The following is a 14,782-nucleotide window of genomic DNA, read 5'->3' as shown; positions in this document are numbered from 1 at the left end:
TATAACAATTTATATTGCATTTAGGTAACAATAGGTTGGAGTTTTATGGAGTTCTCTTTTAATATTTTGCTTATTCAGATTAACTTCACATGCTATTTATACAGGGAAAAATTCTAACATTGGAATTTGATGTATATTTTGATCAATTCCACATCCTAGATTAATTCCACGGTTTTTGGTTATAAAACTTTAAGATGTTATACGATACTTGCTTAAACAATGTTAAACAAAAATAATAATAACTAGATTTCCAAACACAAAACGAAAGCATACCAAAAAAAGAGACCATTGACTATAAATTAAGATGGTTGATGAGTCATAACTGAAAGAAAACCCAAGGGCATGTAGCAGCCATACAAAGGTTATCTTCAAGATTTACACTCTGACAAAAACACCATAATATGATATCCTTAAAACAAGTCTTAAATACCACCAAACATCAAAGATTACCACTAATCAAAAACCCTAACAATAAAAAGATGAAGTAAATAATAACTCTCAACTCACTTGACACTCAAAGATGGAAATTGAGCCACATCCTCAATCGATGGTGCAACCACATTGTTCATCCGGGCCCCACCTACATACCCTCCTCTAAACCCACCACGCCCACCACCACCACGTCCCCTGCCACCACGTCCATTGACCCTTTCGCCCTCAGCAGGTTTCAGAAACTCCTCAATGCTTACAGACTACAAAATTAAACAAACAGACAAACTTCAACAACTATATGTCTTAACACAAGGTGTATGTATAGATTTTACATATTGTATACATAAAGATGTTCACAAAGTTAACTACTCACCTTCTTGGCCTTTTCTTCCTTATCAGCAGCTTCTTTTCGTTTATCTTTCTCAGAACCCTAATCAGAAAATAGAATTAAAACTATATATATATATATATATATATATATATATATATATATATATATATATGAAAAATGTATGAATATATACATAACACACTCATAGTTAAATGAAAGATTTACCAGTTTAACAAAGATGTCTTCTTCATTCTTTTTGTTGGAAAGCAATTGCATTTTTGCCAAATCTTTGTCCAAACCAACCTTTCTTTCCTCAGTCTTCAAAGAGGTCAATGCCTTCCTCTTCTCTTCTAGAACTTTCTCATATTCCTCAAGGGTCATCTCCTGTAATTAAAGATCTAGAAGATGACAACAAAATATGGGAATATCTCAAGTTAGGGTAAACAAGGGTGGAAAAGTAATTTCACCTTCTCTTCTGGCTTCTTTTCCTCTACCACATCCACAGTGTTCTCCTGGTTGGCATCGGCTCCATTTTCTTGTTTCTCAGAATCCACAATCTTTTCAGTTTCAGTAACAGGTTCTTCAGTCTCACTACATCATAAAGAATCAAAGAAAGATTAATAAAGGTTTTGTAGGTTTGCTCTACAGAAAAAGAAGGTAGGATTTGTGTACTTACGGCGCAACCTCATCGGTGGCGGTTCCCCAGTTGCCACGACCTGCACCTTCACGCTTGAACTCATTTCTACAGAAAGAAACCGATGAATCAGATGAATAAACGGACTATGGAGTTGAGTTTAAGATGTAGAGAAGTACTAACCCTCGGCCGGTTCCACTGCGGCGTTCGAAAACCCTTCTCGGGCGTTCACCTTCTGTGGCGTCTCCGTTGGTGTAGCCGCCGCGACGTCCGCCGCGGCTTCCAAAACGGGGTGCACGTCTTTCGGTGGCCTTATCAGAGTCGCCATTCTCCGAAGCTCTGTAGCCGCCGGAAAACCCATTGTTGTTGCCATAGGAATTATCATCGTCGGCTGATTCACGATTAAAACCACCACGTCCGCCTCTGCCTGTTCCACGGCCATAAAAACGGCTTCCTCCACGTTGACCATCAGTCCTCGCCTCTCGCACTGTAAGTGAAATCGAAATGTATACTCGGTTAAAATGCACAAAATCAAATCAATACATTGTATAAATGGGGATATCTACGCACATTCATCGCATAAAGTGGAAAAACATTACTAATCATCCAGATCAATCGGTTTAATTATCTAATTAGCATCACAACTCTAAGAAATTATACAGAACGGAAGCAATAAAACGTACCAGCCTGGGCAGGAGGAAGCGGCTTGGAAGGAAGCTTGGCTGCTGGCTTAGCAGCCACAGCACCAACCGGAGATTTCTTGGTTGTTGGAACAGCCACCGGAAGCTTAGCTAGAAGCTGAATGGGGTCATCGTTATCATCATCGACCAAAAGATCGAAAGGGTTGGTTGATGACATTTTTTTCGACCGAAAAACGAAAAAACTCGAACTTTCCGATTAAGAATTGAGTGCGAATGAATAATGAAAATCCCTATAAGCTGTGTATCGTGACCATGAATCGATTCAATCAGACGTTACAGAAGAAGCGAGAGAGATGTGTGCAAAATGGGAGGGAAAAAGAAGTGGGGATGCGGTAGAAAAACCCTACCAAGGCGGCATGTAATGTCAATATGGCTTAAACCTAATCTTCAAAGCCCATTGGTGTTTTGTTCTGGTGTGGCTGGGGTTCAGCGTAGTGTTGTGTGTACCTTAGTTAAAATAAATAAATATAAATAAATAAATAATAAAAACAATGTTTATCATAATGAAAATCTCCAGAAAAGTCCTAAAATTTTACCCTAATTTACGAAAAAGTCACAAACTAAATTTTGTTTACGAAAAAACATGAATTACCGGTAAAAAATGGCGATTTGACCCCTTTTTCCGGTTTACCGGTTTTATTACTTACATGTTTCACTAAAGTCTGATTAGTTTACCCTAATTTACGAATAAGTCTCAAAATAAAATTTATTGATGATTTGACTCTTTTCTCTATGTAACGTACATTTGACCGGTTTAATTGCTGACCCGGACGCCTAGTCATTAAATGAGATGATGAGATTGATATGTTGAGTTATATAATGTTATGTTTAGCATAAAACTTGATATCCTGATGTATTTTATATCTTTTTGGAACATAAAATGCATCCAACGAAGACTACAATAATTACATAAACTAACAACAATTGCGTTATTTTTTACGTTTATAAGAAATATCAAATTGTCTATCTAATCTTATGTAACCCAATATATTCATCTCATCAGACATCAACTCATTTCCTGCCCTTTTTTTTCTTGGAAACACACATTTTATTGGTTTCATTGGCGACGTAGATACATAGTCATAAATGAGCCGATGAGATGGGTATCAAATTTTATAGTAAATGTGACATTATATAACCCATCGTATTCATCTTATCAGCTAATTTAATGACTAGGTGTCTAAGTCAGCAATGAAACCGATAAAATGTATGTTACATGAAGAAAATGGCCAAATCATCAGTAAATTTTATTTTGGGACTTATTCGCAAATTAAGGTAAAATAATGGGACTTTAGTGAAACATGTAAGTAATAAAACCGGAAAAAAGGGGTCAAATCGTCATTTTTACCGGTAATTCATCTTTTTCGTAAACAAATTTTAGTTTGGGACTTTTCCGTAAATTAGGGTAAAATTTTAGGACTTTTCTGGAGATTTCCCTTATCACAGTCAATAAATATAGGGACTAATTCGTACACAACTAGATCTGTTAATTCTCGATACGACACGAGATAAACGGGTTTGGGTTGAGTTTTTCAACCCGTCAACCCGTTTATTAAACAGGTCTCATATGGGTTTGTTAAAAAATATACGGGTTGACCCGCCAACCCGTTTAAAATTTTAATAAAAACATTATATATTTTTTAAATGTATTAAGTATTATTCGTAGGAATGTAGGATACTAGGATAGGATACCCTTCCATAAGATTATTGACCATTTGACCCGTGACCTTAACCATTGGCTGATTTGCACCACGTTTGCCCTAAATAATCTCACAAACACAAAATCGAATAAGCCCTATGATGAACGAAGAACGATTACGGCGACACTGAATACTGATGAACGATTGAAGTCATTGAACGACGCCTGAACAATGAGTCGCACCTAAACGACGAACGTAGTATGATGTTGTTATGCCTGAACGATTGACTTCCGATTCCAACCTGCGATCGATTTGTTGTTGCTGCCCTGCACTTCTTCACTTCTTTTCTCTCAATCTTTTGTTCTGGACGACTGGACCTCTGGTATGTGGCTTAAGCTGTAATGTATTAATGTGTATATGTGCTTAAATTCCTAACTTTCACACATTGATACATAGTTGCTTAATCTGTATTACAGATTTTGTAATGTTTATGTGAATCGTTGCTTAATATGTGTGTGTAATCTGTTAAATAATAATGTGTATCAGTGTATGTGAAGTGTGAACGGTGAATATTTTCTTCATTTACATCCAGAATCTATTCATGTTTAATTATCTATTTTATTTATGGAATTTGACCCACGAACCCATGAATCCAAATATGACTCACGAACCCACGAACCCAAATCTGACACACGAACTCACCGACTTGTGAACCCGTATAAATAAGTGGGTTGACGGGTGGTATATGAGTTTATGTTCCAAACCCACCAACCCGTGACCTATATAAATGGGTAGTGTTCGGGTTGGTGTATTTTGACCCGCTAACCTGCAAATCCGCGACCCGCTAACCCGAACACGATACAATTGTCAGGCCTATACACAACAGATTTTCTCCATACACAACAATTTATGCTTTATAGACTTGTACAATACAACACTTTAAAACATAAATTGTTGTGTATAGAGAAAAATCATTGTTACGAATCAACTCCCAATAAATATTAAGTGGTACTCACTAAAATCTTCACATGTTTTTTCAATATCACCAAAAGTATCAAGGTTTTTGTAGTTTACAAATTTGATTGCATACTCTGAATACGTTATTATGACCATAGATTTGTTGGTCCAAAATAAAAATCGAATTATGGTACCCATTGTATCTAATAATCACGTTCGAGTAGAATATCCAAAACGAAAATCCTAATTTAAAATACGAATAATATATCTGGAATGTTCTAATTTACCTTTAAAATATGTTGTAAGTGTATGATTTTTGTAGTTGGGTTTCATTTGTATTGATTCTCAGTGTAAATAAGTATTAGAGTAAGTTATAAAAATGGTCAATGTAATTGTTAGGAAATTACATTGGCGGTCCAAATTTATTTCTTAACTATATGTTCCTTATGTATGTCATTTGTTATCTCATTTGTTTCGGAGTAGATCATTGTGTATTTAAAATGTTTAAAATATTATTATTTTTATATTATTTTACTATTTTTTGTTAAAATAACTAGGTGTCAATATGTAAACATTAAACAATTTTTTAAGTAAAATTATAAAATAAATACAAACGAAATGATGAATAAATAAGTAATTCAATCTATATTAATAAAAAATCTATTGACATATTTTAAATAAATTATTATGAAAAACAAAATTTCAAATATTTTTTTTAAATACAACATTAGGTGTTATATTGTTAAGTTTACTGTAATTGTCTTAAGAAAAAATTGATTTTTATGAGGTGACTGTTTATGTTGTAACACGAGTATAAAATTTCTTAAGATTATAATATTAGGGATGAAGAAATGTATCAATTGCAATTAACTATCACATTAATTACATTTATACATCACATATATAAATGGAGGTATCATGTAGCTTTTAAATTTTATAAAATAAAAAAAATGATATGTAGATTACGTTTAATTCAAAAATACCAAAAAAATGACATGTGGAAAAACTTTTGAGAAGATGACATGCGACAGAAAATGATTTGATTTATTAGAGTATATATTAAACGTGGTTTCAACCCCTACCACCACCCACCAATACCACCGCTTTGTCTCCAGCAAACCATTACTATTGTTGGGAGTTTGTTGGATGTCTCACTTGAGATGACTTATTTTCAACCTCGACTCCCTTTTTCTCTCTTATACATACATCTCTTTGTTGCCTACCATTGTGGCGAAACCGGTCTTTATGTCGGCCAACACATCAACGATACCCATATGTTTCATTGACTAAGCACCAGCAACACACATAAACACATATGTAAGAACCTCATCCATAAGTATTCAGTGTAATTAAACTTATTGCATTTTCTTATTCTTCCTAGTAATTAATAAGAATTTTACTAATACAAACAAACACAAACACATATGTAACATCTGGATCTTCAGTAATTATTCTTTAAAATTATGTTTTGTGCTTAAGTTGGATTTGGGAAGTTATGCCCTACATTGATCATGGGTGGGGGCATGTTGGTTGGGGGTTTAATGACCTACGCCGAGCGTAGGTTAGTTAGGCTACGTCGAGCGTAGCCACGCTGGACCAAAACCCTAAACATAGGGTTATAAGCCTTATTTAAATGCTCTAACTTCTTGGGATCCTCCACATGATTAGCCTCCACCCTCCCAAATGCCACCTTGAAACCCTAGCTACCTTTTGGGAGTTTTAATCCCTTAGAGTGAATTGTGTGCTCATTTAAAGGAAAAAAGTGCTTTGTGGATCCAATTAGAAGCCCCAAATTGTGTAGTTTGGAATTTGCAAGCCAACATCTATCTCTAAAATGTATAAAGTTTCTATCTTTGTAACAGCCGATTCCCGGTACGTATTTTCTGGTTCAAGTAATTGCATTTTACACTGGGACTCGGCGAGTTGGAGGCCCAACTCGTCGAGTAGACTAGACTATTGGACGCGGGATTTAAATAACCTACTCGACGAGTTGGAGAGCCCGACTCGGCGAGTAGGACTGTCTGGATGAAACCGTAATATTCAGGATTTGCACCCTATTCAAGCACCTTATCTTGTCCCAACCCATCCTCCATCGTCCCTCCCAGTCCAGAATAGCCCTAACTCGAAACCCTAATCATTTATTAAGTGTTCTTGAGCTTTTTGGTGCCATTTTTGTGTATTTGAAGTTTAAGAAGGAGAATGAAGCTTGAGAGATCAAGATGAAGCAAGAAGATCCAGAGGTTTTGGCACATTTCAAGCTCATTTGAGGTATAAAGCTGAAACCTTGACCATCTATCTCTTAGATCTCTAGTTAGGGTTCATTTCTATCTTTTCTAAGCCTTAAGAATGCCATTTTCGGGATTTTGTGGTCATAAAGGGGTATGACTCCATATCTGGAACCATTGAGGGTTCCTATGGCATAAAGGTGCCAACTTCATTGCTATAAGAGCCCCATGCACCTTGTAGACTCCATTTTAGGGCCATTTGTGCCAAATACCCCCATGCATGAACGCCAAGTTTGTAACTTTATGTGTATTATGGGCCCTAAGAGGCTAGATCTATGTTTTGAATGTGTTAAAACCGACTAAAATCAACTGTATGGACATGGACTTTGGGGGACTCGGCGAGTCGTTCATGGGACTCAACGAGTCGGGGTATGGTTCCCCAACCCTTTTCTGCCTTGATCGAGCTGGTTGAGTCTAGAAGAGGACTCAACAAGTTAGATGTGAAACTGGACCTGGAAATCATGGAACTCGGCGAATTCAAGAATAGAACTCGGTGAGTTCAAGGCAAGTCCCAACTGCATGAAGACGAACTCGACGAGTTCATAAGGAACTCGGCGAGTCTAGGGCTAAATGTGCCTTCTTGCATGAAGGATGACTCAACGAGTTCAAGGATGAACTCGGCGAGTCAGTTGAAGAATGTCCCGACTTGGTATGAAGGAGAACTCGACGAGTGCGTGCAAGGCTCGACGAGTAGGGTCGGGGTTTTAGTGTTTTAAGGATTTAGGGACTCGGCGAGTTGTTGGGTCAACTCGGCGAGTCGAGTCAACAAGATGTTGACTTTGACCCATAGTTGATTTTGACCAAGGTGTTGACCTTGACTTTGGCTTTGACCTGAGTAACCCTTGTAAGGGTAACGGGTATGTAATGGTAAATTAAGTAAGGGTGTTATGTGTAGGAGTTGAGCGGAGTTGATCCCGGCATCGAGGACAGTTCAGACTGCACGAAATTGAGGTGAGTTACCTTCCAGTAGGAGTGGGTCTACAGCCACAATGTCGGCCCACTAGTAGGAGTTGTTTGTTAAATGATTGTCTTTGTGATAATTATCTGGTGTGTTGTTATCTGATATGCTTTATATGCTAAGATGCTATGACATATGTGTTAGTAGCGGTAGGGGTGAAATAGTCCCTAGTTACCGGTTGAAAGATACCGAAGGGGTAGACAGTACCCATGCATGCCTAGCAGTGTAATCATGATATGTTAGTATGTGATAGTGGTAGGGATGAAATAGTCCCCGATTACCGGTTGAAAGATACCGAAGGGGAGGTTAGCTCCCGGTTACCGGTCGAAAGATACTGAGGGATAAGTACTATGTGGTATGTGGTATGATGGGGGAACTCACTAAGATTTGTGCTTACGATTTTCAGTTTTGGTTTCAGGTACCTCTTCGTCGAAGGGGAAGGAGCTGGCACGGTAGCAGCGCATCGCACACACACGATTTCCGCATTTTGAGATCCATGGGATTGTACTCTGACATTATTACTATTGATGATATGATTTTTGAGACATGTGATTATGATTTGATGGATTTTTATGATATTGACAATGTTTTCAATAAACGGTTTTATAAGTAATATAATTAAAACAAAATTTTTGGTCTTGAAAATTGGGATGTTACAATCTTGATGCTTGTTTATGTTGGATCTAGTTTGGTCATGAGATTTTATACATTTTGTCCACATAATCTTGGTCCTTGTGAGTATGGGTTACTCCGTACCATTTGAGTTTCATGTTCTGATGTTTTTGGGGGGTTGTGGAATCATAAAAGTGAGAGCTTAGACACTCTCATGCATCCATGCATGAGTTCTTGAGCATAAGTTGACTTTATGGACTTAGGGTTTGGTTTTGTGCTCTTTCTATCAATGCAAATGGATAAAGTCAGAGACTTTTATCCAGTAAGATATCTATTGCAATCAGATCTAAAAGTTTAAGGGACTAACTTTCAGTATTAAGAGCTTAGTAGAAATTTTAGGCATCAGGGGGATACGTTGAGTGTAGATTTCTCTACGTCGAGCGTAGCGTGGGATTTCCCCGTTTTCCCGATTAGAGATCTACGCCGAGCATAAAGTAGTGTGTTATGCCTAGCATAGGTCAACTAAGGGTTGACCATTGACTTTTTGACGAGTTTGTGTAACGCTTGGTCCAAGTATTATCCGTTTCTCAAATATTAAGGATTTTGTAGGAACTCGATGAGTTGGGGAGCTCCAACTCGTCGTAGAGACCTTTGTGTCCGCAATTTTTAATGGTCCAACTCTACGAGTCGGGGAATCCTAACTCGACGAGTTGACGGCTAAAGATGAAACCCTAATTTTAGGGTGTTGCATCCTATATAAAGGACTGAAACCCTTTTGGTTGGCCTCTTACCAGCCTCCCTGTCCAGAAAACAATAGTTTTGTATTTCATTTTTCAAGCTTGTGTGTGGTGAGCTTAGAGAGTTGTTTTTGGTGATTCTTGAAAGAAGCTTGGAAGTGGGAAGCATCTAGCTTGGAAGAAGGACCCTAGATCCAGAAACTCTTCTTCAAGGGCAGTATCTTTGAGGTATAAAGTCGTCACCTTGTCATGTATTTGTTTAGATCTCCTTATTTGAGGTTTAAGTATGATTTTGGGGGTTTTGGTTGAGTTGTCCAAGAAGATGAGGATCTCAGGGGATGATAAGTCAGATCTGACCCCTTCATGATCTCTTTTGGCTTAAAGTTGCAAACTTTATTGGTCCCTATGTCCCATTTATGCAATAAGACCCTTATTAAGTCAATAATGAGCCTTAGAGTGTGTTTCTAGCATGCATGGACGTAAAGTTGGAAACTTTACGTGATTTGACAACCTTGGGACATCAGATCTGTGATTTGGGACGTTTTTGTGGGAGTTTTAGGGCTTAATGGATCAAGACCCTCTTTAAAGAACCTAGGGTTTGAGTTTGACGCCTTTTGGATAGTTCTTGAGGGTAAAGCTGGAAACTTTACCATTTTAGACATCATTTTGGAAGAGATCTGAGGTTTGGGGCCCTTGGATTCACTGGAATCAGGTTAATGCATTAAGAGGTTGGATGCCTGGCCAACTCGGCGAGTTCATCAGTGAACTCGACGAGTTGAAGAGACAACTCAGTGAGTTGGGCCAACTCAGGACGTTGACTTTGACCTTTGACCTTGGTTTTTGACCATGTTTGACCTTTAAGGGTTTGGGGGCATTTTGAGTTGCAATTAAGGAAATTGTTTATGTTTTAGGGTTGTGTAGAGCGGATATTGGAATCCCGACCTAGTCAGTTTTTGTGCAGTATTGAGGTGAGTCTTCTCACCACACTCATGGGTCGAAGGCACTAAGGCCGACCCATTAATTGATATAAGATGTTTTGTATTGGAATGTGTAGTGGCTTGTTGTTTGATTTATGTATGGTTTTATGTGAAGACCATGGGGGAGCCTATGATACTTGGTAAGACCATGGGGGGAGCCCATGTCATGAGGATATAAGACCATGGGGTAGCCAATGGCATTCCATTGAAGACCATGGAGGGATTCCATGGCAAACATGTTTGTATAGTTATGAGCATGACATTATGTGATTATATGATTTGTGTGATTAGGAAACTCACTAAGCTTGTGATTTCTATGGTGTTTTCACATTTAGCTCTTTGTGCTCTGAATTTTAAAATAATATGAATATGTATTGGGATTTTGTACTTCATATGGTTGATGTTATGAAATTAAAAGCTTGAAAAATTTCTGAAAATTTGGGTTGTTACAAGTTGGTATCAGAGCCATGGTTTGAGAGACTCGGGCACACTTCTGGGTGTGTCAGAACTCAAATTGAGGAAATGGTAACAATTGCTTTTCAAAAAGAAACCAAAGTTTAAGTTTTTTTGAAAACAAACTTTGTAAGAAAAAAGGGGAGATGACTTGGGAGGAGTTTGTGAGGAGGTTTGATCGGGAGTTTGCACCATCCATTAAGGTGCAACTGTTGGTGAGAGAGTTCCAGGATTTACAACAGACTACCGAGACTGTGGCGGAGATCACCGCCAAGTTTCGAGAGAGGGCACTTTGGTTCCACAGTACGCTGTGGATGAGGAGATGAAGAAGACTAGGTATCATTCCATGCTGAGAGATGACATTCGTGAGTTCATGAGTTTTTCAGGATGCAAGACCCTAAATGAGATGGTGGAGAAGGATCGGGAACGGGAGATTGAGTTGGATTTTCGCACGAAGCAGAAGTCGGAGCAGGTTCAGGCAGCAGTAGGTTAGGCCAAGAAGCCTAAGACCTCCGATCCTCCCAGCAGGGGCCAACAGGGCCATGGCTGTTGTGCCAAGTGTTGTAAGCCGCACAGTGGAGCTTGCCGACCAGTGGGCTCAGGATGTTATGCGTGTGGCCAGTCGGGTCACATGAGTCGGGATTGCCCCAAGAAGGGCTTGATTTGTTTCCACTGCAACCAGACCGGTCATAAAAGGCCGATTGTTCGAGGTTGGTTAAGGGAGGAGGAGGGGTGGCGGCGCATGCGCCTGCCATGATGAGGATTACAGATGCCCGCCCGATCAAGGCGGAGGCTCCTGCGGTGAAGAGCTGTGCATTTCAGCTGACTACGGAGGAGGTCCGAGCAGCGCCAATCGTCGTGACTGGTATGTGATCTATTCTGTCTTCTTTATTTTATTGTTATGCTTATGTTGTTATGATTTTGTATAGGGGCCTTCTTGTTCAATGGTTTGTCGATTCATGTTCTTTTTGATTCGGGGGCTACCTGATCATTCGTATCTCTTGCGCTCAGCAAGAAGTTTCGGGATGCTCCGGGGACCTTGGATTCCCCACTCTAGGTGGAGATTGTGGATGACCGCACCGTGAGCGTTGCGAGGGTATATCGTAGGAGTATTTTGAATGTGTTCGGGGAGAGGTTTAATATCGATTTAGTTCCGATTCCGTTGCGAGGACTGAAGGTGATCATCAGGATTTATTGGTTGGGGCCCAATGGGGCCATGATTGACTGTGAGCGTCAACTGATGAGAGTTCGAACCCCAAGTGGGGGAGAACTGGTTATTCATGGAGAGAGAGCCTCGCATGGACCAGCCCTCTGTTCGGATGCGAGGGCTAGGAGGCTTCTTCAGCAGGGTTGTTCTGGGTTCTTGTCTTATGTTTCAGACACAAGGGTTGAGACCACTCCAGAGTTGTGCAGTGTTTTGATTGTGCGAGATTTTCCTGACGTATTTCCCGAGGAGTTGCCAGGGGTACCTCCGGAGAGGAAGGTGGAGTTTCGCATTGATTTGGTGCCTGGTGCGGCCCCCATAGCCAAGGAATCGTATCGATTAGCTCCGCCTGAAATGCAGGAATTGTCTACGCAGCTTCAGGAGCTGTTAGACTGAAGATTTATTTGTCCAAGTAGTTCCCCGTGGGGAGCACCGATCATGTTCGTGAAAAAGAAGGATGGGTTACACAGGATGTGTATTGATTATCGGGAGCTGAACAAGCTAACAGTGAAAAACCGTTATCCGCTTTCGAGGATTGATGACTTGTTTGATCAGCTTCGGGGTGCATCTTGGTTTTCCAAGATTGATCTTTGGTCAGGGTATCATCAGATGAGGATTAGGGATGAGGATATACCGAAGACGGACTTCAGAACTCGCTATGGTCATTATGAGTTCTTGGTGATGCCATTCGGGCTCACCAATGCTCCAGCGACATTCATGGATCTCATGAACCGGGTTTGTAGACCGATGTTGGATCGGTCTGTGATTTTTTTCATTGATGACATTTTGGTCTATTCCAAGACCAAGGAGTAGCACGAGCAACATTTGAGGGAAGTGTTAGAGACATTGAGGATGGAGAGGTTGTATGCCAAATTCTCCAAATGTGATTTTTGGTTGCGAGAGGTGCAGTTTTTAGGGCACATCATCAACCAGGAGGGTATTTTGGTCGATCCGGCCAAAATCGAGGCGATGATGCGTTGGGAGGTTCCGAAGAGCGCATCCGAGATCCGGAGTTTCTTGGGTCTTTCAGGGTATTATCGAAGATTTATTCAGGTTTTCTCCAAGATCGTCGTACCCTTGACCCATTTGACCAAGAAGAGTGTGACCTTTAGGTGGGGTCCCGATCAGCAGTCGACATTCGAGACCTTGAGGCGGAAATTATATGAAGCCCCGATTCTAGCACTACCCGAGGGATTGGAGGACTTTGTAGTGTATTGTGATGCTTCAATTTTGGGATTAGGAGCGGTTTTGATGCAGAGGGGGCATGTGACTGCTTATGCTTCGAGGCAGTTGAAGCCTCATGAGACGAATTACCCCACTCGTGGCCTGGAATTGAGGCGCTGGTGTTTTCCCTCAAGATTTGGAGACATTATTTGTATGGGGTCCGATACACCATTTTCACTGATCACAAAAATTTGAAGTATTTTATGGATCGTAAAAATTTGAATATGCGACAGAGGAGATGGCTAGATGTAGTAAATATTATGATTGCGAGATTTTGTACCATCCTGGGAAGGCCAATGCGGTGGCGGATTCCTTGAGCCGTAAAGCGGCGAGTGCTCTGATCCGAGATGTTTGCTTGAGGATGACAATGATTTCACATATGTTGGATATGATTAAGGAGGAACAAGTGGAGGGTTTAAAAAGGGAGAACTGGAAGATAAATCGGGTTCGGGGGCAAATTCCGTTATTTGTTCGAGATGGTCGAGGGTTATTGACTCAGTGCGGCAAAGTTTAGGTTTCGGTGTCCGGGGGTGTGAGGCAAAGAATCTTGGAGGAGGCACACAAGTCCAAATTTTCTATCCATCCGGGGGCCACAAAGATATATCGAGACCTAAGATTGAGTTATTGGTGGCCCTGCATGAAGCGGGAGGTTGCGTGGTTTGTTGAGCGGTGTTTGACCTACAGGAAGGTCAAGGTCGAACATCAGAGGCCTCATGGCAAGATGCAGCCACTACTATTCCCATGTGGAAATGGGAAGAGATTTTTATGGATTTTATCACAAAGTTACCGGGGACGGTGCGGGGTGTGGATTACATCTGGGTTATTTTGGACAAGTTGACCAAGAGTGCTCATTTTATTCCGATCTCCGCGACTATCTCCACCAAGAAATTAGCAGATATTAATGTGCGGGAAGTGGTAGTTAGACACGGTGTGCCAGTGTCTGTGGTCTCGGACCGTGATGTGCGTTTCACCTCCAGGTTTTGGAGGAAGTTCCATGAGGAGTAGGGAACTCAGTTGCATTTAAGTACTGCCTACCACCCCCATACCGACGGTCAGAGTGAGACGATTCAGACGCTCGAGGAAATGCTTCGGGCATGTGTATTGGATTTTGGAGGGAGTTGGGATACTTACCTTCCAGTAGCAGAGTTCTCATACAACAATAGTTATCATGTTAGTACTGACCGACCCCCGTTTGAGGCACTCTATGGTCGAATATGTAGGACTCCAGTTTGCTGGGGGGAGGTTGGGCATCGAGTTATGGGGAGTACCGAAGTGGTGCTTAAGACGACCGAGTTGATTCAGCAAGTTCGCGACCAGCTTCAGACAGCGCAGAGCGGACATAAGAGTTATGCGGATAGGCACAGATCGGACCTGGAGATCCAGGTCTGGGACATGGTACTCCTGAAGGTGTCACCCTGGAAGGGTGTTATCCGGTTCAGGAGACGGGGTAAGTTGGGCCCCACGTATATTGGCCCGTTTCGGATTATCGCCCGGGCGGGCAAGGTTGCGTATCAGTTGGACTTACATGAGGAGCTTAGGCAGATCCACAATACATTTGACATTTCGCAGCTGCAAAAGTGTGTGGCCGACGAGTCGATAGGTGTATCGCTAGATGATCAGATTGATGAGAGCATGAA

At 40.7% G+C, this 14,782-nt stretch overlaps 1 protein-coding gene across 1 annotated transcript; it reads right to left on the bottom strand.

Annotated features, from left to right (window-relative positions):
* Positions 1 to 270: 270 nt before the first annotated feature.
* LOC145119961 (RGG repeats nuclear RNA binding protein A-like) lies at positions 271 to 2,459 on the bottom strand. Its single transcript, XM_079055739.1, has 7 exons — positions 2,081 to 2,459; positions 1,581 to 1,884; positions 1,440 to 1,505; positions 1,231 to 1,354; positions 989 to 1,147; positions 806 to 862; positions 271 to 692 (listed from the first exon to the last, which is right to left on the bottom strand). Exons 1-7 carry the CDS (start codon positions 2,253 to 2,255, stop codon positions 504 to 506), a joined length of 1,074 nt encoding a protein of 357 aa, XP_078911865.1. The 5' UTR covers positions 2,256 to 2,459; the 3' UTR covers positions 271 to 503.
* Positions 2,460 to 14,782: the final 12,323 nt, after the last annotated feature.

This window comes from Lactuca virosa, chromosome 6 (genome assembly GCF_052849685.1).
Source record: "Lactuca virosa cultivar CGN04683 chromosome 6, Lactuca_virosa_CGN04683_v6, whole genome shotgun sequence".
NCBI classification, from domain to species: Eukaryota; Viridiplantae; Streptophyta; class Magnoliopsida; order Asterales; family Asteraceae; genus Lactuca; species Lactuca virosa.
Note: the sequence above shows the minus strand (reverse complement) of the source record. Positions and strands in the feature narration are given on the sequence as shown.